Here is a 26,549-nt window from a genome sequence, read left to right as displayed (position 1 = left end):
AATACACTAGGGCTACATTGTGAATACACTAGGGCTACATTGTGAATACACTAGGGTTACATTGTGAATACAGTAGGGCTACATTGTGAATACACTAGGGCTACATTGTGAATACAGTAGGGTTACATTGTGAATACACTAGGGCTACATTGTGAATACAGTAGGGTTACATTGTGAATACAGTAGGGCTACATTGTAAATACAGTAGGGTTACATTGTGAATACACTAGGGCTACATTGTGAATACACTAGGGCTACATTGTGAATACACTAGGGCTACATTGTGAATACACTAGGGTTACATTGTGAATACAGTAGGGCTACATTGTGAATACACTAGGGCTACATTGTGAATACAGTAGGGTTACATTGTGAATACACTAGGGCTACATTGTGAATACAGTAGGGTTACATTGTGAATACAGTAGGGCTACATTGTAAATACAGTAGGGTTACATTGTGAATACACTAGGGCTACATTGTGAATACACTAGGGCTACATTGTGAATACACTAGGGTTACATTGTGAATACAGTAGGGCTACATTGTAAATACAGTAGGGTTACATTGTGAATACACTAGGGCTACATTGTGAATACACTAGGGCTACATTGTGAATACACTAGGGTTACATTGTGAATACAGTAGGGCTACATTGTGAATACACTAGGGCTACATTGTGAATACAGTAGGGCTACATTGTAAATACACTAGGGCTACATTGTGAATACACTAGGGCTACATTGTGAATACACTAGGGCTACATTGTGAATACAGTAGGGCTACATTGTGAATACACTAGGGCTACATTGTGAATACAGTAGAGTTACATTGTGAATACAGTAGGGCTACATTGTGAATACACTAGGGTTACATTGTGAATACACTAGGGTTACATTGTGAATACACTAGGGCTACATTGTGAATACAGTAGGGTTACATTGTGAATACACTAGAGTTACATTGTGAATACACTAGGGTTACATTGTGAATACACTAGGGCTACATTGTGAATACACTAGGGCTACATTGTGAATACAGTAGGGCTACATTGTAAATACAGTAGGGTTACATTGTGAATACAGTAGGGTTACATTGTGAATACAGTAGGGCTACATTGTGAATACACTAGGGCTACATTGTGAATACTCAGTATTGCTGCTTTTACATCTTTGTTTATGTATTTATTTACTTATCTGGGGGCATGCACATGTGACAAGGCACTTGTAGAGGTCAGAGGACAGCTTGGGGGAGTGGTTCTCTCCTTCCACCCTGTGGGTCTGGAGGATTAAACTTAGGCTGTCAGGCTTGCTAGCAGTTGCCTGTACCCAGCATGTGAGAACCATCTTCTCTGCCTCAATGTCATCATTATTAAATTGTTATTTTGAACATAATGTGTAGTGAAACCTACTATGTTAGTTGACATAGGGAAAAAAGAATTAGTGAAAAAGCTAATTTTAATATACTGTTATAATATATTTAAATGTTTGTCGCTGATAAATTATTATGGTAACACTCCATTGTAACTCAGTCCCCTGTAGCCCCAACCCATTTGTAGCCAACAGAACAGAGCAATGTATTTGTGTCATCTTCCAGAAGGCACAGAACCTCAGTGTGACATGCTTGTCACTTAATTGTGGTTGTGTGTGTGCATCTATCTGTGCTGTGTGTGAGCATGTGTATATGTGTTCACGTGTAGTGAACTTATCTGTGCAGCTGAACACGCATGTGTGTGGGAAGGGGGTTGACATCAGCTGTCTTCCTTGTTCATTATGCGCCTCTATTCTCTGAGGCAGGGTGTCTCAGTTGAGCCCTGTTGGGGATGATTGTTTTCAGGTGTGTGACTTTTGTTTACGATGCATTTGTTTAACTCTGTGAAGCTGTGCTACTGTGTCTGTCTGAAACACCTGGTGGTCTAATAAAGAGCTGAACTGCCAATAGCAGGGCAGGAGCAAGGTCAGGTGGGGCTGGCAGGCAGAGAGGACAGACAGAAGGGAAACGGAGAAAGGAGGAGCAGCAGAGAACAAGGAAAGGAGGACATCAGGGTTCAGCCACTCGGTCACCTAGCCAGCCACGGAGTAAGATGACAGACAATAACAGGAAAGCAAAATACCCATTCACATAAATTGTTTATTTTAAAAATAATCCAGCCCACAAATGTGATAGAGAGCTAGCTTAATGTTTCCTGCGATGTCGACTCAAAGTACAAAAGAGCCGAAGCTTTGTCTTACAGTCTCAGCCATCACAGCTAGTGGGTGTTAAGGGACAATGAAGAACATGGGCAATTAACTGGTGTCACCCCAGCTGAAAGATTCATGAACATGCCGGCAGAAAGGGCAGGCCTTTGCAGCAGTCGCTGGAGCTTTGAACATGTATTCTTCTACCCTTGATGCAACCACGTGAAACTGTAAAGAATATTGGAAGTTTGGTACTCAAGGCGGCTGGAGCAGAACTGCCAGGGGTGTTAGGCTGGCTAGCTTAGGCTACAGTGTAGGACTGATGCTGTTGTTGCTGTTGTTATTGTTATTATCATTATCATTAAGTAAAACAACACAATATAAACTGTATCTTCAGAGGGAAAACTACGTTAGGGAAGCCCGCAGACTTCACTTACAGTGGGGGAGAAATGGGCTCAAAAGTGTCAAAGCCGCTGGTCAGCCCTGACTATGCATTAAGTGGCCACTTAACAGTATTGCACCAACCATCTGGTGACTAAGTTGTCACCAGTCACAAGTAAATACTGGACACCAGCAGGCAGATGTGTATCTCAAATAAAAAGATGGAAAGTACCTCATTTTGTATTGACAACAAGTTTATCCAATATGCTGGCTAGCTGTCCATTGCTGTCAAACCACAAGTTTAAAAGCCTCGCTTTAAAGAACAGGTATTAGCTCACTGTACTGTAAGTCAGCAGGCTCATCTCCCTGGGCTCTCCATCAAGAGGTTGCCCAAGCCAAGCCTGGCCTTGAGGCTTTAGGGAGTGATGTCCCTCCAAGGCCATGCAAGTGGCTGGTAGAATGCAGTTCCACAAACTTAGAGAATGACAGGCTCTGCTTCCTTGCTGGCTGGCTGCCAGCGCGAGGCTCATTCTTATACCTGGTCTTAGAGCAACAGCTGGCTTCACTCCAGCCCCAGGCAGAAAACTCAGCCATTTTTAACAGTCTCCATTGTACCAACTAGGATCATGTTTACTGGCTGACTCAAGACCGACTGATTAGCAGCCCTAACTGCATGTGAAAATCCCTCAATTCTGTGTTCACACCAGCTTGCTTGCTCACTGCCCTGGTTACAGGAATAGACAATCTTGGGAATCTGTTTTTGGGCTCTTCCTCATATCCCTCACTTCTGCTTCCTGAGCTGCTGGCTAGGTAATTGAATCTCTCAAGGCACAGATGAGTGTGGGTGTGGAAAACGGCCAACAATTGCATACTGAGGAATGTTCCACATAGAAACCTGAAGCCAGGGGAAGGTGGCCTCTCAGCAACCCGCCCTCCATCATTCAAATAGCCAAGGCACCTGATATAGTTCAGAGGTCAGCTGGGAGACATGGGGGCCATGATAAATAAGTGGGTGGTCCATAGGAGGGAAGCTAGCCTGAGCAAGAGACCCGACGATGAGTCCTTCCATGATGAGGACTTGGAGGGTGGCTGTCAGTCCTGTGGGGCTGAGCTAAAGAGCTCACACTGGGTTCAGGGTGTGTGGAGAAACGGGGTTAGCAGCAGCCTGTGAGAACTCATCTGGAAATGCCGTGGGAATCTCTTCTTAGGGGACATTTGCAAGAAATCTGAAAAGAGGTCAGAGAATAAGCTCTGGTGTGGGGACAGTTGGGATAGGGGTGGGGAGAGAAATTATAGCAAGCAAAACAAAACAGCGCAGAGGAGGGACAAAAGGAATGAAACCAAAGGTAAGTCCACGGGTTCAAATCCAGAGACTGAGAAAAACCTGCAGTGAAAGAGACAGCAGCAAAGGATAGCCTGACGTGCAGGAAATGTAGGTTTTCTCCTGTGCTCTCTCTCTCACACACACGCGTGCACACACACAGGCACGCACACACACGCACACGCACGTGCACACACACGCGCACACACACACACACACACACGCCTTGACACTGGCCATCCTCTCTTGCCCTCCCGTCACGTACGTTCCTTCTCTTCTTCTCCCGAAGCCCTGCCTCCCTTTCCCTAAACCGCATCTTCTCTAAGCTCTCTGCTCCTGCTAAAATGAATCTCTCCTGGTCGAGGTCTCCACCACTACGTTCTCCCTGAAGATAAAACTCAACATTGTCCTTTGGCGCTCATCCCCCTGGCCACTCTGGGACCTTTGCGGTATGATGTTCTTTGCAAACTCCTGTCTTCCCGTGGTGTCTAAGATCTTTCTCTTGCTGGCTCAGCCTCTTGGTCTAGCCCTGCGCTCTGCTTACTTCATCTGTCTGTCCTGAGTGCTGTCTTCTCACTCAAACATTCTCTGTGCATTTCAAAGCTGCTGCAGACATTGTCCTGCCGCTCCAGTGATCCCAACTCGAATATCCAAAGCTATATCCTGGTGCCACCCCTAACATCATCCTCCCCTGCTACTAATGGTCAGAAATTGGCAAATCTGCATGGCCTGTCTTTTCCATTGCTCACATATTAATTCCTATCTTCACGAGTCCATGTCCTATCACTGAGGTAGCTCCTGGCTCCGTGTGTGTGTGTGTGTGTGTGTGTGTGTGTGTGTGTGTGTGTGTGTGCTCCCAGTCAGCTATACATTTCCAGTGGATTTATATTTCTAAAGGACGCATTAGATTTCTCCCCCAGCTTCCAGAGCTCGACGAGAACTCATAGCCCTCATGTTGAGGTTCAGTCATTTCCAGTTGTGTGGGCTGCCACACCCCACCCTACAGGAGCTGGCCTCAAACCTGCACTCTGCCTCTACTGGGATTGGCAAGATGACCTGATCCACAAATTCCTAGCTCTGTGATGGTCCTCCCTAGAGTGCCTTCTCCCAACTCATCCCCGCCTTCCCGGGCACTTCCTCTAGGGTCTAGAAACCCTAAGGCTCTGCCCATCTTCTAAGAGTCAATCACAGATGACCTGGATTAGGAGCCAAGTCTCTCCTGAGCCCCCTGGTGGTGTGGTCCCATCTTCCCAGGCCCCGCCCTCTTGTTCTCTTGACTCTGCCCATGTGCTTATCAGCAGCCATGGTACCCTCTGCCGTCCATTGTTGTGTTCTCCATCACCAAAGACCCTAGAAGCTTGGCTGACACATAGGGACCATCCCAGGAAGGCTAGAAAGAACAAGATCAAACACTTCATCCTCAGGAGGGGTCTCAAAGTGGCCATTTGGAAAGACCAGAGATCAGAAAAGACTAAAAATCCACTATGGATTTTAAAAACTCTCAACCAAATAGTATTTGCCTGTCTGGATTCTCTAAATACCCAGAAATGACTTCGAGGTAGGAATTCTATGTGTTTGAGATTTGTATGATGAGGAATTCCTGAGGTATTTTCTAATGAAGCTATGTGTGAGATGAGGAGAGAAGGGGAAGGATGAAATGATAAAAGTTAAATTTCCCCAACTCTGCCAATTGTATCTATGAAAAAACATAGCTGACCCCAAGCCTGTGGATGTGCGTGCATGCCCGTATGTGTGTGCATGTGTGTTTCTGTGTGTGTGAAACTGTGCACATATGTGCATACATGTGAGCTCATTCACATGTGCATGCATTTGTATGTGTATGATTATGAATGTGTGTGCCTCTGCATGTGTGTGTACATATGTTTGTGTATGCAGGTGTATGTGAGCCAGTGTGCATTTATACTGAGTGCGTGTGTGTGCATGCCAGTGTGATTGTACATGTGTGAGTACATGTGTGTTTCTGTCCACAGACAAGTTTCCTCAATTCTGCAAAGGTGAGGCTTCTTATCTGTAAAATGGCAGTTGCCATGGCGTTCCAAGGATTAACCTGGGCAGCTGTCTAATCGCAGCCTCTGCTGTCCCCCTGTCCCAGGGCCGTGCCTTACCTAGCTCCTGGAGTTGGAGGTCCCTTCCCAGTTCTGCCTTTACCTATGCATATCTCTTCACATCCTTGAGGTCAGCTGACTTTCCTGTGTTCTCAAGGCTGATGTCACAGGAGCTAAGAGAGTTCTGAATCACAACACACAGACCTCTCAAAACACAGTCACCTTTGCCGTGGTTTTTAGGATAAAAAGAACTTTGGCTTTTCTCTAGGAGTTTTGGAGTATTAAGTGTATACCCAACAGCAGATCTCAATTCTGCTTTCCAGTCTCTCAGCCTGGCATGGGAAGGTGTCCCCTGTTCTTGAGAATGTCCAGGAGTTTGGTTCTACCAGACCTCTGGAATAAATCTGCCTGGGCTGGTCAGTCATGCTGTGTGGATCTCTTAGGCCCAATCCTTGTCTGTTAGAACTGAACTTGCGTTAACTTCAGGCTTCATTTGTTATTTCTTACCTTATCATTAATAATTACTGCAAATTATTCTGCCCTTACTCTGCTTTAGAAAAAAGAAAGAAAGAAAGAAACCTTTTACAGAGCTATTTTATGTACTTGTAAACTAAGATCTTTTAAAATTATTTTAAGGAGACTCCTTGGAGGCTATACATATTTATGTCATTCAATCTTTCATTACAGGACAGTCCTATACAAGCCTTTATTATTTTATTTGCTCCCCCCCCCTTGGAAAATACATATGACTAGGGAGTTGGGAATCTTACCCTCCTGCCTATTTGAACAGTGTCTGGAACTCTGGAGTAATTAGCTCTGTTCCTCTTTGCAACGTTGTTTTCTAGCCATCTTATACTGTTGCCCAATGGGGCTTCTCAGATCCTAAGGCGCTGAAGCCATATATCTGGTGCTGACCACTGACCGTGTGCAAGGCTGAGGAGTAATCTCCAGCTCACATTGAGTGTAATTATGCAAGGGGAAGAGAGCATGCCCATCGGACTTTCTCAGTGAGTTTCCCTATCCCTCAGATGCAGCAAAATGCAGAAAACGCTCCATCCAGGGAAATCAGCATTGGAGTATGACTCCAACAATAGCTAAGACTATGTATCCTTTCAGAACTTGGTTTCAGTGCAAACAAACTGCTCCCCTAACAGAAAAGGGCAGGGAAGCCAGCAAGGGGACATTTCTGAAATCACCAACAATAGAGGAAAGCAATTGGTGCATGGAAGCTTGTTTCTCTCTCGGAAAACGTATTCCAAACTGTTTATTTGGACAAATGCTTGCTTTAAGGAAATAAGTTGCTTTCAATGGATTTTTACATCTTATGCTTAACCTCTACCATGTTACTGACTTTAAAACATTCTGTATGAAACTAGGTTGGTCTTAATCTCACCTGGAGTTCTGAGTTGTCCCCAAAGCTCTAGTAAACAATCCATGCGTGTTCATGCATGCATCTGAGAGAGGGAGGGTCTAAGACACAGAGATTCAGCATTCTGAATCCAGCACCGGCAGTGAGCACATAAAACCTAATGCTAGACAAACCATAGTTCACTTATTTGGTAATTCGCTGTCTTATTTGTGCCAAATATGCTGGACTTATTTGGAACACGAGAGAAAGAATATGGCAAGCAATGAAATAGGAAAGATAATTCAACAGATATTCTGTTTTCTAAACTTGGCATTTTATTGTAATTAGAATAAAAACTCAGTAACTCTCAGTTTATTCATGGGGTTATTTTTAATTTCTTATTTTCCATTATTTCAGTGTGTATACTGGAGTGATTCCCCCTAGAGAGGCTCATGGCACATTAGGTTCCAAATTATACTTTTTAATGAAATATACATTCGTGTGTGTGTGATTTTCTATTGATGTGTGTTTATATATAATTTATGATATCATTTTGCCAAATAATTAAGGCTTTTTTGCTGATTCAAATATACTTAAAAGGAGCCATCCATATTGTAGCTGTCATACCACATAAAATACCTCAGTGAAATCTTAAATGATACCTTCAGCTCTATGGCGTTCACCATTTACACATTCTGCTGTTATTAAATGACTATATGACTCTCTGGAAAAAAATATGGCTTGGCTTCTATCAGCTATGACAGAGTTTATTACATTTGTTAGAGCGGTGGTTATGCAAAAATTTTTATGAGGGTAAAATGTTTACTAAGCACCCTGGATTTCAGGGGGGAGGAAAGAGAGAGATTTTTCAGTTTGTAAGGTCCAGAAAGGATTTCTGAAGTTAGAATTACAGGATCCCACGGTCTCCACAGCACATCCCAGAAACATCCAGAGAGGATACATCACAAAAATTCCGGGGTTTGTTTGGTCCTCTTAGTAATCAAAAGTGAAAAGTTACACAATCCACGGGCGCTGAAGGAGTGGGAAAGTTCTATTAGGTTCCAGACCGTGGACAGCAGGTGGCTCATTTATCGATAGCTAGTCACCAGGATTGCTCCATGCCTGTGCAGAAAGGAAGGAAGGAAGAAAGGAAGGAAGGAAGGAAGGAAGGAAGGAAGGAAGGAAGGAAGGAAGAAAGGAAGGAAGGAAGGAAGAGGAAGGAACTATTATGTTTAAGTCTGGTTTGGACAATGGAGTATTACAATGAAGGATAATTTTGATTTAAGAGAATTATTGTTAAGTCCATTTTATTTTGGAGATGATTTCAATAGAACAAACACGCAAAACCTTTGGTTTTCTGCGACTACCCACCCAAATACTTAGAATTAAAAAAAAAAAAAAAGTCAATAAACCGCTCTGTTTTCAATGGTTGTGTTCTACTAAACCAAATGTTACTTTTTTAAAAAGTCACTGCAGAAACTTCCAGTGCTGTGGTGGGCACTTTTTAAATTTCCCCCGCGCAACAAATGTGTTAGTGTGTCACACCAGTACCGCTTTAAACAAATCTTTCCCTTGCGGGTTTTTTTTTTTTTTTTTTTTTTTTTTCATGTAAATGTTAGTGTCACCCTACGGGAAGCCTGGAAGTGAAAGTTGTAACCCTTTCCTTTAGCTCTTGGTGAGACCGAGAGGGAGGAAAGCCTTCATTGTCTCTGAGAGGAGCGCTCTGGGTGGGAAGGGTCTCCTCCTTTCCCGTTCCGGCTGCGGGACTCCAAAACTTTGTCCAAAGCCCTGAGGACTAAGTATTGAAGATGCCCCGAGGTCGCCCTGGCAGTTCGCGGTTCCAGGACCGGCGCTGGTTTGTTTCTAGTTTTCAGGTGCGCGCCGCCGGATGCAGTGAAAACCCGCTCAGGTCCAAGGCTGCCTGAGGCCGGGTTTGGAAGCTTTCCTTGTAGTGTCATTGTTGTCGGGGTTCGAACTCAGTTAACTTGGCTGTGCTGACCTTGAAAACTGAACACACACACACACACTCTCTCTCCCTCTCTCTCTCTCTCTCTCTCTCTCTCTCTCTCTCTCTCTCTGTGTGTGTGTGTGTGTGTGTGTGTGTGTGTGTGTGTGTGTGTGTGTGTGTGTGCTCTAACTACCTAGCCTTATCTTCTGCCTGGGTAACAACCAGGAACCCCATGCAGGTTTTGGGTTTTTGAGCTTGGGGCCTGACTCTGGCTTCCAAGGGCAGATTTACCCAGAGTCAACTCTTTCCCTAGAGTCAGGGTTCGCTGTTGTCCCTGTCTCTGTGTGTCCCTGGGGATGCGCTTTGCCTGTGGCCCCTGGAGCAGTAGATCTGAGTAGCTTCTTAGAAAACTCACTTGAGGGGAATCTAGCCTCCAGTGCGCACTAACTCGCCAGGAGAGCCGGCACCTCCGAGCCTGGACACTAGGAAGCGGTGATCCCTGCAGGGGAGCAGGGGGGGGAGGGGGACTGCAGGGCGGGCGGTGACTGACTGCAACGGTGGAGCATCTCGCAGGCGAGGTGGAGTGTTGGGGACATTCTGGGATCCGACACCTGCAATGGGACTTCTTTGAAAATAATTCTAAAAGAAAAGCACAGAGAATTTTTTGTCTACCTTTGCAAAGCTCCGGGCCCGGACCCCCCCCCCAAAAAAAAGACATTGGAAACACAGAGCCTTTCGGTGCTGGCACGATCCTAGTACGGAAAGGCCACTTGGGAAAATGCAGAAGGCTGGGGAATTGGGAGGCCACTTGGACTTTTGCGTGTACTCACTCGCTGCACACCCGGAGGACTCACGGTCCTCAACCCGCCCCGCGTAAGGTGGAACTCCGGCAGAGAAGTTAGTAAGGGAAGTGACCGGATTTCGGGGGATCGCGACAGTCCCCCACACACACGGGGGGGGTGGGGGGGACGACTCCCACTCAGGCTGGCCAGGCTACCACCTCTGAGCGATGGACGCGCTTAGGTGTGTTCTGATGGCGGCCACTTGTTAACGTTTGTCCCCCAAACTCACAAGCCCACCCTCCAAGGGCCTCCTGGGGGGACAGATGCGTGCGCCACGCGCCCGCCAGGGCGTGCCCAGTGCCCAGTTCAGCTCCCGGGGCCGCCGAACAAGGGCCGCTGCTGCCCCCTGGCGTCCGCCCTGCGCCCCGCCGTGTCCCCGAAAGGCCCGACCAGCGTTCCACGCCGCCAGTCTATCCGCCTGGGGCAAGGGAAGCAGCCCCACAGCCCAGACCAGGACCTCCACGGCCTCTTCGTCCTCCACTGACCCAGGCCTCGCGGCTGCGCCAGCAGGAAAGACACACGCAGGGACCAGCCAGGGACCCGAGCACAGAATGGAAGTGAAGGGGAGAGTAACGGGCTCCGTGGACTGGGTGGTGAGATGTTCCGGAGGAAGCAAGCAAGGCCCTAAGGGACCCACGGAAGGCACAGGCCAGCTGCTCCGGCTGGGGACAGCAGTGGGCCGCGCGCCAGGCAGGATCGAGACCCTTAAAGCTCCGCGAAAACGCCCTGGGCGCCACGGGGATGGACGTGCTGGGGGGAGAACCCCCACCGTGCGCGGGCCGAGTGGGTTCAGCGCCTGGAGGAAAGCTCCGGCCTTCCCCGGGAGCTGGAGGGTGCATGGGGACTCGGGCGATCCGATCGGGGTGGCCTGCCCCCACGCCCGCCCCGGGTGCTTTCAACTTTCTTTGCAGTCTAGGGTTCTTTGAGGCCTTGGTTAGAAAACTAACTCCTCTCCAGCCGCTGCGCACACTCAGAAGGCGGCGCGCTGCGTAATCAAGCCGCAGCCCAGCCTCAGAGCAAAGACACTAAATAAAGCGACTCTGCTCCCAAGGAGGGGAGCAGCGACCGATCGTATTTAAATGACTTGGTGCCACTTCGCCTCAGCAGCCAGCCTGGCTGGGGGAGGCGCTCAGAGCCTCTCCCACCGGGTCATCAGCCCTCCGGCCCTCTTGCGCCCGAATCCCACCCTCTCCTCCCGGGACGTGGAGGCTTGGCCCGTGGACTGCAGGGCAGGGCTGGCTGGGGACCGTTCCGGGACGCCAGCCCTGGTCCCTAGAGCCTGGCCATGGCAGCTAAGAGTCCAGGGCTCGCAGGGCGTCTCCCTCCCGCTGGCCTCCAGGCCTCGGGCTTCTCCGGGCACAGCTCGCGGTTCCCAAGTCCGACCGGCCTTTCCACTCCAGTTTTAGGGTCTCCGGGATCTTGGCCGCCTGTGGCGCCGCTGCGCCCTGCAAGGCCACCCAGAGCGAGTGCAGCAGTAGCACCTCGCGCGTGGCTGCCGGCCGTGGGGTCTGCACCTGGGCCGAGCTTCGGACCAGCGTGGCGGCGCGTGCATGTGTGTGCGTGGGTGGGCGTGGGTGCCGGAGCAAGGGGCGGCAGGGGCCGCCACCGCGTCCCGGCCAGGGCTGCGTACAGTAGCGCGCGGGGGCGCGCGGGCCAATTCCAGGAGCGCGGCGGCGGACCGCGCCCAGGCTGATACCGGAAAGGCCTGTGATTGGCCGCCCGCCGCCCCTATGCAAACGAGCTGAGGGAATGGAATTCCTCCGGCCGGGCTTACAGTAAAAGCACGTTCATTTCCAGGCACTCTCATTCATAGAGCCAGCGGGCGCGGGCAGGACGGGCGCCCCGCGGCCGGACCCAGCAGGGCACCACGCTGCCCGGCCCTGCGGCAGCCACTTCCACCCTGAGCTCCCGGGGACGCACGAAAGTCACCCTCTGCGGCTGGCTCCTCCTCGATCTGCGTAGGACCTCCTTGTTTTCCTTTTCTTTTCTTCTTCTTTTTTTTTTTTTTTTCTTTTATTTTCTTTTAGTTTTCCTTTCTCACTCTTGAATGAACTGGCTCCTAGGCTCCGATGTTTGAACTTCTCTCCTGGCCGTGAACTTTTCTCCGACTGTTTCTTTTGACAACTGCGGGAGAAAGCGCTCCGGGGTTCCGGGAGAGCCGTGAAGTTGCGTGTGCGTGGCAGGGTGCGTGGGAGTGAGCGCGAGGACGTGTAACTCGAGCCTGCTGGTCTGCGGTACTTCCTCCCAGGCCCGCTCCACCTGCTGCGGTTACACGGTGTTCGCTCGCTCGTGGGTATTTGTGCGCCCCAGCAGAAAAACCAGCCAGCCAGCACCGGGCGACGTTGGAGGAAGACCATCTTGCTTCTGCCAGAGTCTGGGCTGACTCACTCAACCGATGTAGACAGTGGCTGGCTTCGAAGAGAGCGCGTCTGCCTGTGTGACCCAACTTCGGCTCAACTTCCACCAAACCACAGGATCAGCCACAAACTTAACCAACGCTCCCAAACCCGAGTCCTCAGATGTGGGAAGCTCTAGCTTGAGCGTCATCGAGTTTGACTTTTTTTTTTTTATTCCCCCCGGTTAGATAAGAGGTCTTTGTAAAGCTAAATTTTCTTGACTGACCATTTGTCCAGAATTTATTGGGAAAATAATGACAAGTGATTCTACCCCAGCCTTTCAACTACTGAAGCTGACTTTCAAGGCTACTTAAAAAAAAAAAAAAAAAAAAAAAAAAAAACTTACGCGAACATTAATGGATTTCTGTTGTGTTTAAATTCTCTACAGATTGTATTGTAAATATTTTATGAAGTAGATCATATGTATATATTTACATATACGAGCAATACATTACTAGCACAATCTTTTAACGTTGTGGTTCTTGCTTTTGAGAACCGAAGCGAGTTTTTCAAGATAGGAGGGGCGTCCTGTACAGACACTCCTAAGTTTTGTATTTTGTTGGGACTTTAAACAAAACTGACGGGCAATTAACTGCTGGAACTTCCGAATCTAGTTTTTGCTGGTCATTTTTTTTTTTCTGCGCATAAATATTTTAGGACGTGTACGGGAATTTTGCCTCCGGGACCAAAAAACTGAACTTCAACTCTGAAAGGCAGGCTCCTGTGGGCATTTGACTTTGATTCTGGCTGCCCACTCTTAATGCACTAATCGGCCAGTTGTTAGCCCTGCTTGGGTGTGAGACCGATCCGAGTAACTAGAACTCAGTCGGGGACTGTTGGTAATTTAGACTCCCTCCTTCCCCCTCAACCCTCCGGTAGTAATAAAGGCTCCTGAACTTGTATGTTGGTCTCCCGGGAGCTGCTTGCAGAAGATCCGAGCCCGTGCCGCCGTCTAGTAGGAGCTGCTTTCAGGGTCCTTACTCAATCGGCTTGTTGTGATGCGTATCCCCGTAGATGCCAGCACGAGCCGCCGCTTCACGCCGCCTTCCACCGCGCTGAGCCCCGGCAAGATGAGCGAGGCGCTACCTCTGGGCGGCCCGGACGGCGGCGCCGCCCTGGCCAGCAAGCTGAGGAGCGGCGACCGCAGCATGGTGGAAGTACTAGCTGACCACCCGGGAGAGCTGGTGCGCACCGACAGCCCCAACTTCCTCTGCTCCGTGCTGCCCACTCACTGGCGCTGCAACAAGACCCTGCCCATCGCTTTCAAGGTACTGCAGCCCGGAGAGGGCGGTGGGTTAGGGAGAAGGCCAGCCCATGCCCGCAGTGAGCCCAGAGGGGCAGAGGCCGTGCGGCATCAAGGGGTTGGGGGGGCGCTGCCTGTGGAAGCCTCTGGTCCTTCTCACTGGGTTTGGGATCTGGGGATGGATGCTGCGTTGCCGTGGCGACCCTCGGGAGGGACCCGCTTAGTTAGTCACAGAGGCATCCAAAGAGGGTTTGGGGTCTTTTGGGTTTTTTAAGTCAGGATAATCGCAGAACATCTACCAAGGGCCTTACCTTTGCTACGAACTGGGAAAAGTTAAAACCTTGGAGCAGACAAATCCGTCTTCATTCGTAGGCTCCCGGGACTTCTGGATGGACACCCAGAGCGTTTTTATGTCTCTCAAATGAAGGCATCAGGGAAGAGAGAGAGAGAGAGAGAGAGAGAGAGAGAGAGAGAGAGAGAGAGAGAGAGAGAGAGAGATGCTTTAATACCTTCTGGTCACTAAAAATAAACAAGGGGAAGAGCCAGAGGAACCCCCACCCCGCAGCGCGCTTTTTTTTTCTTCTTTTTTCTTTTCTTTTTCTTTTTTCTTTTTCTTTTCTTTTCTTTTTCTTTTTTTTTTTTTTTTTTTAACTGCGCTAAAGGAATCAGAATGTCCAAAGTCCACTGCAGGCGAAGTTAAGTTTGCTAAAGTTCCGAGCCTGCTCCTGCAAGAGCCCCAAGTAGCAAATCCTGTGGCTTTTTCTGGAACCTTCAAGAAATTAAGCCCCGGGCAAGAAAGGTGCTGAGGTGTCTTCCTACACCTGGGGAGGTCCACTCCGGCAGCTTTTCTGTTAGAGGAGGGGGCAACTTGAGATGGGCAGCTAGCTGGCTTTACACCCTCATCTTGCCCTGGCTGTGAGTCGCATCTAAACCTTGGCCTTCAGAAGCGATATAAAAACAACCCCGGGTGTTTTTTCAAACAGCTACCCTACTTCTCCGGCAGGGAGCTTGAGGAATGAAATGCCCTTCTTTGGTCTTCTTCTGCGGTGGGCTTTAAAAGGTACCACAGAAAGGATGGATGGATGGATCAGGTCCTGTTCTTTTTAAGGCTGGTGTAGGAGTAAGATCCAATCTGCGAAGCCAAAGCTGCGTCTATTTTGTTTTTGTTTTCTGTTTTAGATGAATAATTGTCCACTTTAGGGGGGAGATTAGTTTAATTTAAGCTTTTCCTAGTTCCAGGCCTCAGCTGGACCCTGATCTAATTACAACGAATAGCGTTCACTTTTTGAAAAGTGCTGTCCGAGTTTGTTTTTTTTTTTTAAATGCTCAAAATGCCACCCGAACTTTAAAAATGACAGAGGTAGAATTTCCAACTCTATATAGAATTGTCGCCGCTGCCGCCGGTGCCTGAGGGAACTTTATAGAGGGTAGGGTTGGGATTGAGGGTTGGAGGGCAGTCAGACTCTTGGCTTCCCTCCGTTGCAGTCTCTTGGAAAATCATCCCAATTCCTTTAGGAAAACAAAGTTAGCTGGTGGAGTCTTCTGCTCACCATGGAGGAAACTGCCTGGCTCAGCCCTCAGGTCCCTGTCAGCAGAAAGAAATCAGGCTTTTTGTAGTCAACAAAAGGAAAGTTTAAGGTTGGCTCCCCTGTGGAGCAGAGCTAAAGGGACTTGTACCTTCCTTGGGGGAGAACTGACAGTGTTTTCTGTGAAGGAACCCCAATTTATGAAGACACTGAATGATTGCTTTTCTTTCAAATTGTCTTCAGGAGTTGAAGCAATGCAAAGTCTTGAACTACCACATGGAAATGTTTATTTTCTTTTAAAAGAATGAAAAATCATACATACTGCCTTTATAAACCTCGGAAAATTCCTTTTAGCAAAAACAATCACAGCCATAGAGGTTCCCCTTTTATAAATGATTTTGGAAAACCCACTTCTAAAAGAATCTCAGTTTGTTTTCCTGAGTGACAGCCGGTAGCTATGACAAAGGTCAAGGTGTATACAGCACATGTCAAACGTTCAAGTGGGTCTCTTGGGAGTGCTTGGGGAAAAGGACAGGGAGGCAGGAAAAAATCAAACCACTCCATTAATATCTGTCACCACTCTGTCCCACAGAGAAAGGCCACTGTGAGGAACTCAGCACCCTGCTGAACTGAGACAGTAGATAGAATTTTCAGAGGGACAGGGACTTAAAGGTTGGGCTTAAGAGGACTGTGCTTCAAAAGGGACCAGCAGATTAGCTTCATTTTCTCTGGGTTCCTGGCTCTTGTCTGTACCAGCACCCTACCAAATGCCCTGAAACCCTTCCTACCAAGAATGTTTCTGTGCAGTTTAGATTTGAAGTAAGGCTCCGGAATCTCCTTAGAGACTCCTTCAGGAATTAGCTTATTCCCCATGATAAAAACCAGATTACGTGTAGAGGTGCTGGAGTCTCATCACTAGGGAAGAGCAGCTTCCGGAATCTTCTGGAATTTTGTTAAGTCCTCCACTTTAATCTTCGGAATTATCAAGAGATTTAAATTGACAAACTCTCTTGAAAATAGACCTAAAGTATTGTAATTGGTTCTCCGGCATATCCTACAGACGGTTTATTTTAGCATAGGAGAAACGGTCCCTTTCACGGACCAGAATTGTGAAGTCTGCTCCATACTATACGGCTTTGGCAGGAGCAGGAAACAAAGTTGTTTAGGTGACTTGCCACAGATTTAGCAACACTGTAACAGTACAGTTGGTTTAGGCCCTAGTACACAGAGCATAAGCATGCCTTTAACCAGGAGTTCAAAGACTTTGGGTGCAGATGAAATATGGTTTTAATTTTAAAAAAAAAGAAATAAATAATGTTTCTGGCATGAAGATCATGGTCCCTAGCTATGCATTAAATGCCATCTCAGGTGAATGCTGTGTTTCATTCCACAGCCTTCTTTGAAACTCTGGAAGATTAAGAAATTTGCAGTAAAGGAATTGTAACAGTAGTTTCAACCTGTAAAATTGTTGGAAAATACCAGTTCCAGATTATGGACAGGCTAGCCAAGAGCAGTACTGGGAAGTTCTTATAGCATAGAAGAAAGCTGATATTTTGTCCAACTTCCTGACACTTGGAGAGCAGAGAAGTTCAGCAAAACATGAGCTATCTTTGGCCAGCAAGTCCCTTCTTGTCTGTTTGGTCTGTGCTAAATGTAAATGTTTGTCTTTCCTTACCTATTGTTTATAGCTTTTTATGGCAGACACTGCTTTTTATTTCTGTTTGATGTTAGAATTTTTTTCTCATTCTTTTATATCACCTCTCAATAGCAAAATCTGCATCAAATTGGAAGACATCTTAGTTTCAAATCTAAAAAAGAAAACAAAACAAAACAAAAATTAACCTAGCCTAAGTATGCTTGTCATTGGATGGATGAAAGACAGTGTTAAATGTCCCTGGATTTAATTTGTCTCCCTCCCTTCCCCACCAAAAACTCTTGGCAGATGAATCAAAAAGCCCCCGGATGCCCCATTCCACTTCCTTTAAAAATGGGAGTGATGAAATTCTAAGACCTTCGAATTCCAACATGAGCAACCTTTTCGTAGGTAGGCACCATGGTCCTCTGTGCTGTCTGCACCATTCTGGAGGGGCCTCCTGGGTTGGCCCTCACTAAAGAGAGCGCTGGGGCAATAGTGGTAAACCGAGGCACACGGAGTCACATCGGGAAGACCATGACTGGCATGTCTCTGGGGACTTATGGAACAGGCTGTATTTATCCTAATCTCTTAGGAGACGAGGCCCCCCATGGCCAGGCATTCAGTTTGGAAGCCCAGTTGGAGATCCAAGGCCCTGAATGCCGGATGCTGTGTTGAGCTAGAAAAGCCTGTCTCCTCAGTGAGATGAGGGTGAGGAAGTGAAGTATTTTTCATGGAGGACATTTCAACACCATGAGCTAATTGTACAGGAGGAAGTAAAAATAGGAAAAAAGAAATGGGGGGAAAATAAAGAGACTAAAAACAGCAGAATTTATGGAAGTAAAAATTTGTAGGAATAGAGAGAAAGGTTTATAATGATCAATTAACTGATCGGGGAGATTTATTGCAATGATGTTCTTTGAAACAAAAGAGTTGTCATATTAAGGATCTTAATTAAAGACTCTCAAACACCTGTGGTGGGATATAAACGTCTAATTACAGGCTGCTTAGAGAATAAGCGTTTTAAAATCTCCTTTGTAGAAACCATGTCCAATAATTGGAATGAAAGGGTTAAAAACAGAGGCAGGAGGCTCTGTCCCTGTCTCACAAAGCAAGTTGGTTAAAACAGATAAAATTAAAGAGCTGGCAGGGTACTTACCAAGTACCCAGAGCAGTGTGTCCTGGTGATGTCCTGAGGTTCCGTCTGTCCGCTTCTCAGCTGGGTCGTTTCCTGGCACGTTCTTTAGAACCCAGGAAGATGGAGCAGCCACAATGAATAAGAATCATCCGGATAGTCGTCTGCAGAACAGCAGACGGAAAGGGACGTGACTAAGAATACAGTGAGGATGGCAAGCGCAGGGGCTGGATATTGGTGTCAGATTAGCGAATCTGTGGCATCCTTATTTACATACATACAGACGGAGAAATATTCCTCCCATAAATTACGCAGCAGCTAGTCTGCTAAAGATAAAAACCAAAGTAACAGCAATCGAGAAATGCTTGCTGCTATCAACTTGTTATTTATCACGATAAAAAAAAAAATTCAACACAGAAATGATTGGGGAGGGGACCTGAACTTGAACTTGAGACATTTGGATTTGAATTCCACGACTACTTTAAAATTGGGACAAAGCAGATGTTAAGCCACAATGAAGACAAAACTCAAAAATCGTTCCTGAAGTCGAAGGACGCCAGGCTTGGTGGAGTATGCCTGTAAGCCCTGGCCTCACATGAAGACAAGAGGATTGTGAGTTCAAGGCTAGTTTAGGCTAGCTAGTGAGACCCTAGCTCTAAAGCAAAATAAAAAGAATCGAATAGCAGCCAGCTGATGGGTAATAATTATGAACCATTTTCAAGGCATGCACTTCACAGAGTTTTAATTTAAAATCATTCCTTTTTTAGTTAATATTTGGATCCGAACTATGTTTTCCTCAAAACATAATGAGCCCTTACCTCCTCAGTGACAATAAAGGAATCCCTTAGAACACAGTTAGTGTATGTTTGGGGCTCACAGATGTGGAAAAAAAGTGCAATCTGATTTCACCTTTAGTTTGATGGGCTCCCCCACCCACCACCACCACCACCACCACCACCACCACCACCACCACCACCACCCCGCATCTTGTAATTAGTAATACATAAATGGCACGATTCTAGTTTCTCCCCTTGCATGGCAGAGTTCACTGATAATGAGAATCCAATAGAGGCAAAAGGAGATGTCAGAGACAAGCTGCAAACCGACAGTTTGAGTCCTTCCAGGGTCATTGCAAGTTGTGACCTCACCCCTGCAGGGTGGGGACTGGAACATCAGGAGTTCAAGGTCATCTGTTAGACAGGAGCTTGAGGCTACCCTGGGCTATGTGAAACCTTGTCTCACAAAAAAAAAAATGAATAATCAATAGCAAAATTTCAGTGTAGCAGAGCGACACTTAAGTAGCTAAGTCCTGAAGGAGCACCGGTAGAGGAGGTCCAAGCAAGTAAAAGATGGGTTGGGGAGGTGGCTCATAGTTAAGAACACAGGGTACCACTGCAAGGGGCACTTCTGATTCCCAGCACCCAGGTCAAGTGGCTCACACCTGCCTACAATTGCGTTCCAGGGTGTCCCCAAGCCTCTGGCCCCCAGTGGCATTTCCGCTCATCCACACATACACCCACATATACTTAATTCAAAAAAACAAGTCCTTCCTTAAAGGTGGATTAGATCATGAACATAAGACCTACTGCCGTTCAAACAGGAGGTCCTAAGAGGTGACTATAACCGACCGACGAGGCTCGCCCCCTCCTGTGCCTTTTTGCCTCGTTCCCACTGCGTTCCTTGTGTGACTTTATGTGGCTGTATTCCTTGAATTTCACCAGTGCCTTCCTCCGTTGAAAGTCAGTATCCGTCCACACATTGTGCGGTTAACAGCAACCCTTTCCGCCATGATGCTCAAGTTATGACGGTTCTTCCAAACACCAGGAGGTATCATTAAGCAAACGTTTAATTTTAGAACAGCTGCCACACAGATGATTGTAGAAGTGTGCCTGTGACAGCCCTGACTCTGCATTTGTCCCCTGACTGACGTGCAGGTGGTAGCGCTGGGGGACGTTCCGGATGGCACTCTGGTCACGGTGATGGCCGGCAACGACGAGAACTACTCGGCAGAGCTGAGAAATGCTACAGCGGCCATGAAGAACCAGGTGGCAAGATTCAATGACCTCAGGTTTGTGGGTCGCAGTGGGAGAGGTATGTATCTGCCGCGCACGCGTGAACTGGAAATGCAAAGCATTCACCTGGGGACAAAGCCAGGTTTTCCAAATGGGGGCAGTCTAGTTATCGATGCCGCATCAAACTTTAATATAATGTTTATTTGAAATTTAATATTTCCACATGGATCTAGTTTTATCATGTTTGATGGCTAAATTGGCTTAAGCCTGGCGCCTGACTTGGAACACACAATACATGAATGAATTCCTTTTTTTTTTTTTTTTTTTTTTTTTTTGATTTTTCAAGACAAGGTTTCTCTGTGCAGCCTTGGCTGTCCTGGAACTCACTCTGTAGACCAGGCTAGACTGGAACTCACAGAGATCCACCTGCCTTTCCCTCCTGAATTCTGGGGTTAAAGGCATGCGCCACCGCTGCTGGGTGTGAATTTTGAATTTTGGTAAAAAACACTTCACCATTTTCTAAAATGAGAAAAGTGAATCTCACCAAAATGAGAACTAAGATTGTGCAATGAGAGTTCACTATTGGGCAATCTGGACATCATGAGCCTTTAAAATCTGATACCTCTGCTTATCACAAGCAACAGGGCTTCAACTGGTCACGCCAGTAATTCTGGGGGACCCTTATATGATATGGCTCTAAGCAAGTTCACATTTCTAGGCTAGAAATGGAATCGTATTGGTACAACGGAGGACAACATGGCCTTCACGATGGCCTCTCTCTGAAGCTTGTTACGGTTTGGCAGAAGTGGGGCTCACTTAACATCTGGATGTTAATCATGTTAGAGGCCAGGTGTGTGGAGAACCCATTGCCTTAGCTCAGGGGACCCTGCAGTTTTATTGACCTTCTCCCTTAACCGACTGTCAAAATATTGGAGTAGGAACAGGCATCTTGTTTCACTGTGGATGTCCCCGACTTTCCAGTTATCACTCAAGCATTGTATTTCTCTTTGTTTCTAGGACCTAAATCATACTTTACAAGCATCCACAAGTGGTGAAAATTTAAGAGCCGTGGGGACTTGGCTTAAAGTTTCACTTTTGTACTGTATGGAGAGCTAAATAAGCTTGTCCATCAAAAGGTATTTCTAGCCTAATCGAGAAGACAGAACACACGTCTGAGTAACAGTTATAGTTCTGTCGCTGGGAAAGAAATAGGAAGGGGTTAATGATGGCTGTAACTCCTCCATGGTGGAGCGCTTGCCTAGGATATACAAGGCCCTCCCTCTGCTTGATCCCTAGAACCAAGCAAACAAAACAAGCTGGAGGAAACTAAAAGAACCTATGATGTGATTGAAAATACATGTTCACACTACTATGCTAATAATAGGTGATTCACAGAAAAGCCTACCCACTTGCTAAAAGCCTGAGTACTGCTATGAGAGCCCATGGCCTTAAGTGGGCTCACTTGTTACACTGAAAGTCTGTCCTCCAGCAAATGGAGTTTGCATTATGGTTCAGAGAAAACATGGAGGAGGGTTCAGATGAGTTGCTGCCAGAGTGGGTGGGAAGCCGGGAAGAAATAAGGACCCACAGCCAGGATCACCCACCTGCCTAGCAGTGAGTCTCATCGCTTCTCAGGAGTCGCCACTGTTAGGAACGGCTAGCTGGCGTGGTCATACTCTAGGCATCTGGGTGGGTCTTTTTCTCCTGTTTGGCTATGGAAGGTCTGAAGGCTATTTAAGGGCCCAATCCAGGGACATTTTCCCATAGGAAATGCATGGTGGCTCTGAGACAGTCGTCACAGTAAGTTCACGATGGTGAAGGATGGGCGTTTGCAAGCTTGCTTCTGTGGTGCTGGGCCCCCTTCCCCATCCCTCTTTGGCCGTTTCTGTTTTGAGTGGGTGACTAATGGGTGCTGGTGTTTACCTGGGGAACGGCGGACTGTTTCCCCAAGGTGTGGACTATTTGCTCTCCCCTGCCTGATTTGTGCCAGTGTGCACTCGAGTTTGCATAAACCCTCAGAAGGAAAACAGCGACACCCAAGGCCGGGCTGTCTTCTCATACCCTGGAATGAAAACATGAGTCAGGTGAAAAAAATAAGGACTATAATGGGTTTGAACAGGGCTCTCCTCTCCACACCTGATAGCAACTAGTTAAAACTCAGGAGCACTAATTGACCACTTGACCCAGTCGCTGTATGTAGCATAGGATTTAAATGTCTAAGTTGATAATAAGAGACAAGTGAGCTGAACATGGTTTTTATCTCATAATTCCACTCTGCAGTCACAAAATATAATTTTATTTTGCTTCCTCCTGTCACCATCAAAGCCTGCTAGATATTCTCTCTCTCTCTCTCTCTCTCTCTCTCTCTCTCTCCCTCTCTCTCCCTCTCTCTCCCTCTCCCTCTTACCTCTCTCTCTTGCAGTCTGCTTTCCATTAGAAAGCAAATAGATCCTCTCAATAGCTCTAGCAATCAGTCCTGATCTCCCCCGGCTGAGCTTTACCTTGTGAAAGTTTCATTATGTTTTCTTAAGTGATCTTAAGACTCGACTACTTCATTTTCTGTTTTTTTTTTTTTTTTTTTTTTTTTTTTTTTTTTTTAATGTGCCTAAAAATATGCCCAGAAGGTCCTGGGTTTCCATTCATCCACACTTCTTAAGATCAGGTTGGAGTTCTGTCGATGGATTCTCCAAGGGGCTCTGTGCCAGGAAAAGGAGAGAAGATATGTAAGGGCGACCCCTTTCTTTTGCCAGATGCTGGGGGTTGTGACCCTCAGCGAGACTGCCAGAGCTACCCAAGGAAGGGTTTTTCTCTGTTCCAAGAAATGGATCTGTCTGGTGCTGGCTGATGGCCAGAGCCACAGCTCCTAACCTCAGGTTCAGGCTGCATCTGGGAGAACCTGCCTGTCTGGCTTCTAAGGCCAGGCTGCCCACTGGCCCCTGTCAACACTGGTGAAGGCCTAGGCAGCCAGGCTTCTGCCCAGCCCCTGGCTTCCTGCTGATCTCCAGGCGGTTTAGATCTTCCCCTGTCTCACCAGGGAACGTTTCTCCCTTTGATTCCTGGTCCCAAGATGATCGGCAGTGAGTGGCTCCATGAGGGAAGAAGAGAGAGCTGCTCCCAGTTGGGGGTGGGGTGAGAGGGAATCCTGGGAGACTGCTGAAGTCAAGAGATTAGGAAGGCACACAAGTGGTTGGTCCTTGGGAACAATTGTTTTAATCCCTGAGACTATCAGCCACCTCCAAGTTCAGGGTCAACAAGAACTCCCTTTCATAAGAAGGCTAGTTAGCTGAGTGTTTTTCTCTGTGTGGAACTGCAACCAGGACGGTCCCCACAGTGTGAGGTGACAGGCATTTAAGTAACATTAGCAGTGGTGTCAGCAAACACCTCTCCCGTACTAGAGTATTTTATTAGCCGCCAATGAATTGATCCATCAGAGAACATAAGTTCAATGTTCCCCCCAAGAGCCGAAGCCCACAGCTACCGAATGTATCAACTGTGATGTAAGGAGGGAAACCATGGCCAATTTCCATTTGTTCTAAGAATATGATTTTTAATCTTTGGGAGATGTCATAGATAATTCTGAAAATCCTCTGAGAGCCTTTTCCCAAGAACAGAAGAGAATGCACACGTACGTGCACAGATTTCCATGTTTGATTGCAGACCTTCTGGGATGTGTGGGCGCCAAAGAAGGCAAATGTGGCTTTGACTGCACCAAATTTTATGCTCAGCGGATACTCGGGGGAATATACAAGGGAACCAACCACAAGGCTGACATTGTCTCGTGCCCCTCTGATGTGTTTGGTGACGGTGCTATCCGTAGACTCAGGACCTGGGTGGTAGGGCTTAGGATCCGTTTAAAAGGCCAATCCAGGCCTTTGTTGAACCACTAGGTACATAGTAATCACTTATGCGGGGTTGGAGGACATTCTGTTATTGGCAGTAAGGTGTCTTCCTCAGCGACCATCGCCCTGGCTACAGTGACACTCATTCTTCCTACAGTCAAGTGTTTTGTGGTCTGTCAGGAAAGGGTCTCTCTCCTTGGTAGAATCTGCTGTTTACGTGACCTCCTGGCAGCTCGGAACTTGCCCATTTTGAAAACAGCTTTTCTGAAGTGAAATTCCTTGCTGTGGACGTCTTCCCAGACATAATATTTATCCTGTCACAATCCGGGCCCTCTCATATTTGTGTAATATTGGTTTCTTAAGGCAGTTTCATCCCCCTTCTACATGATTCGGGCTACAGTGTGGGGATGTGGCCTCTCAGCTCTGTGGAAGGCTGTGGCCGGGGACGCATTTGGGGAAGGATAAACTGTACTCATACTCCGAACAAGGAGGGGCGGGCGTCTTTATGTGGTGGCTCTTACGGGAGAGTTGGTCTTAGTGACTCAGGATGTTATCATAGAATCCACGTCGCTCTCTATTTGATCACAAGTTCATTTACTAGAAGAAGGGGAAAAAATCCAACTGCCAGCCCCAGAGATGTTTCGTGGAGAACACTCTAGGTAGGCAATAGAAACTGGCAGCTGGGTCTCGTAGAGGGAGTCAGTAGGGGAAAAATACATGAGCTGTGTTAAAAACCAAACGTCCATTTTCTTCCTGGTCTACAGTTTGTAAGAGCACATGTAGTAAAGTCTGTTTTCTTCAGATTAACTGTGAACAAGCAGAGGTAAAACAGAACAAAAACAAAAATAAAAGAAATCAACAAAACCAGGCCTCATAGGGAACAAGCCTCAGCCAGTCCCAGCAAATACTTCCTTTCCAAGGCGGGTGGCAAGCTTCTCCCTGGAACTGATGAGGAATCTGGCTCTCAGGCCAGTACCAGGGTTCCCTCCTCTTTTATACTTTAATACAATAAAAGAGTTAGCGACAGATGCTTTCCTCAAGTAAGCTTCTCCCTGTCCAGCTTAAAACCTGGGGTGGCTACAGCCTTGGCCAGGACAAGGAGCAGCTCAGGGCACACAGGACACACAAGCTGTCCCTGCTGGGAAACAGCAGGCCCTGCTCTAGCCCACCAGACTTTCCTTGCTGGTTTTAGGAAGTGCCAGGCATCAAGGATGGTGTCACAGGGTCACAGGGCTCCTCTTGGTTGAGGTTTTGGCATGAATAGGATTTTTCATTTGTGGGGCGGCAGCTGCCGTCTGCTGAGCCGCCCTCCCCGAGGCGCTCTTCCTGGGCAGCAGGGTTTCCTTCAGGGAGCCAGCCCCTTTTGGTTAGGACTACAGACTGTCAATCAGAAAGCGTCCAGGAGAGAAACAATGGTTGAATGACTTTTAGGGCTTCCTGGTAGGACAGAGCCTTAGACATAAACAGTGACCCAGCCAGCCACTCAGTGAGGCCGCTTCTAATAAATTAGCTTCCTTTCTCTCCACCCCCACACCTCTGTGTGTGTGTGTGTGTGTGTGTGTGTGTGTGTGTGTACTCACACTCGCTGGTTGGTGAGGTACAAGGCAGGGTGGAGAAGGCTAGTTATGGAAGAATATATTCTGTCTTTCCGGATTATTTTTTTATAAGAAAAATTACTTGTTGAAACAGAGAGATGGTGTAATGTCTGCTGGTGACTATAAAAACAAGTTGAGAACAGTAGGGGATGTTTAGGGATGACTGTGCATAGTCTCCCCTTAGTGTCTGTAGAAGGTTGGTCCAGAACACCCCCCCCTTCAGCTCAGACATCTGCAGTTGCTCATGCCATTTATACAGAATGGTGCAGCCGTTGTAAATAACGCCCGCACACCCTCTAATATAATTTACATCATGCCTAGATTACTTACGGTAGCTAACAGAATATCACTTGCACATAAGTAGTTGCTGTGTTATTGTTTAGGGAATAATAATGGGAAAAATGCACATGTTCAGTGTAAATGGGCTCCCCCCCCCCAAGAATTTGTTTTCTGTGATGGCTTGAACTCACAAATGTGGGTCCCATGGATGTGGGACCGGCTCTATTGTAACTGTGGAGCAGTGTGCAGTTGCAGGCTCCCTTGGGCCCTTACCCAGGAGTCCATACTCTGTGTCTATATTTCCATTGAGGGACTTCTTGGACCAAAATGTTCTTCAAGACTGAGTCCATGCTTCTAACATCTTCTCACATGAAGCCCCAGTCAAGCAATTAACGAGAATTAATAAGCGAGCTGTCTGTGAAAGTGTCCCAGTGTGCCAGCTGCCTGGCAGGGAGTTGGGGCCCACAAGCCGCTGACATTCTGCCTCTGTTTATCAGCAGGCATCAGCGAGTTGCAGGCAGTGTCTGTCGCCCAGGGCGGATTCTGCTGCAGATCCCACATTCAGGGGCTGTGCTGTGCGGAGAATGGGGATCCCAGCTCGCTGCCCACCTCTGTTAGCCTAGCTTGGGCAGCCTATCCCATTTAGGCTCTTCTTTCAGCCAGGCTGCTGGGCTGCATGGGTTCCTAGAGGTAAAGAAATCCCAGCAGCCTCCCGTGAGAGACTCGTGCTGTAATTCCGGACTCCCGGCCTGTTTCCTTTAGACTCCTCAGTGAAGGAGGAAGTAGTCTCTCAGGAGCCACTTAAACT

General features: G+C 47.4%; 1 protein-coding gene across 2 annotated transcripts in view; it reads left to right on the top strand.

The window, feature by feature from the left end:
• Positions 1 to 26,549, top strand: part of Runx1 (RUNX family transcription factor 1) — a 215,808-nt gene that overhangs the window by 118,835 nt on the left and 70,424 nt on the right. For both annotated transcript variants that reach the window (XM_051191912.1, XM_051191911.1), the window contains exons 3-4: positions 13,494 to 13,747; positions 19,951 to 20,107. In XM_051191912.1, coding sequence (XP_051047869.1) covers positions 13,494 to 13,747; positions 19,951 to 20,107 — 411 coding nt within the window. The remainder of the gene's footprint in view (positions 1 to 13,493; positions 13,748 to 19,950; positions 20,108 to 26,549) is intronic.

This window comes from Phodopus roborovskii, unplaced genomic scaffold (genome assembly GCF_943737965.1).
Source record: "Phodopus roborovskii unplaced genomic scaffold, PHOROB, whole genome shotgun sequence".
Classification (NCBI taxonomy): Eukaryota; Metazoa; Chordata; class Mammalia; order Rodentia; family Cricetidae; genus Phodopus; species Phodopus roborovskii.
The sequence above is the reverse complement of the archived record's forward strand: the minus strand, read 5'-3'. Positions and strand labels throughout refer to the sequence as shown.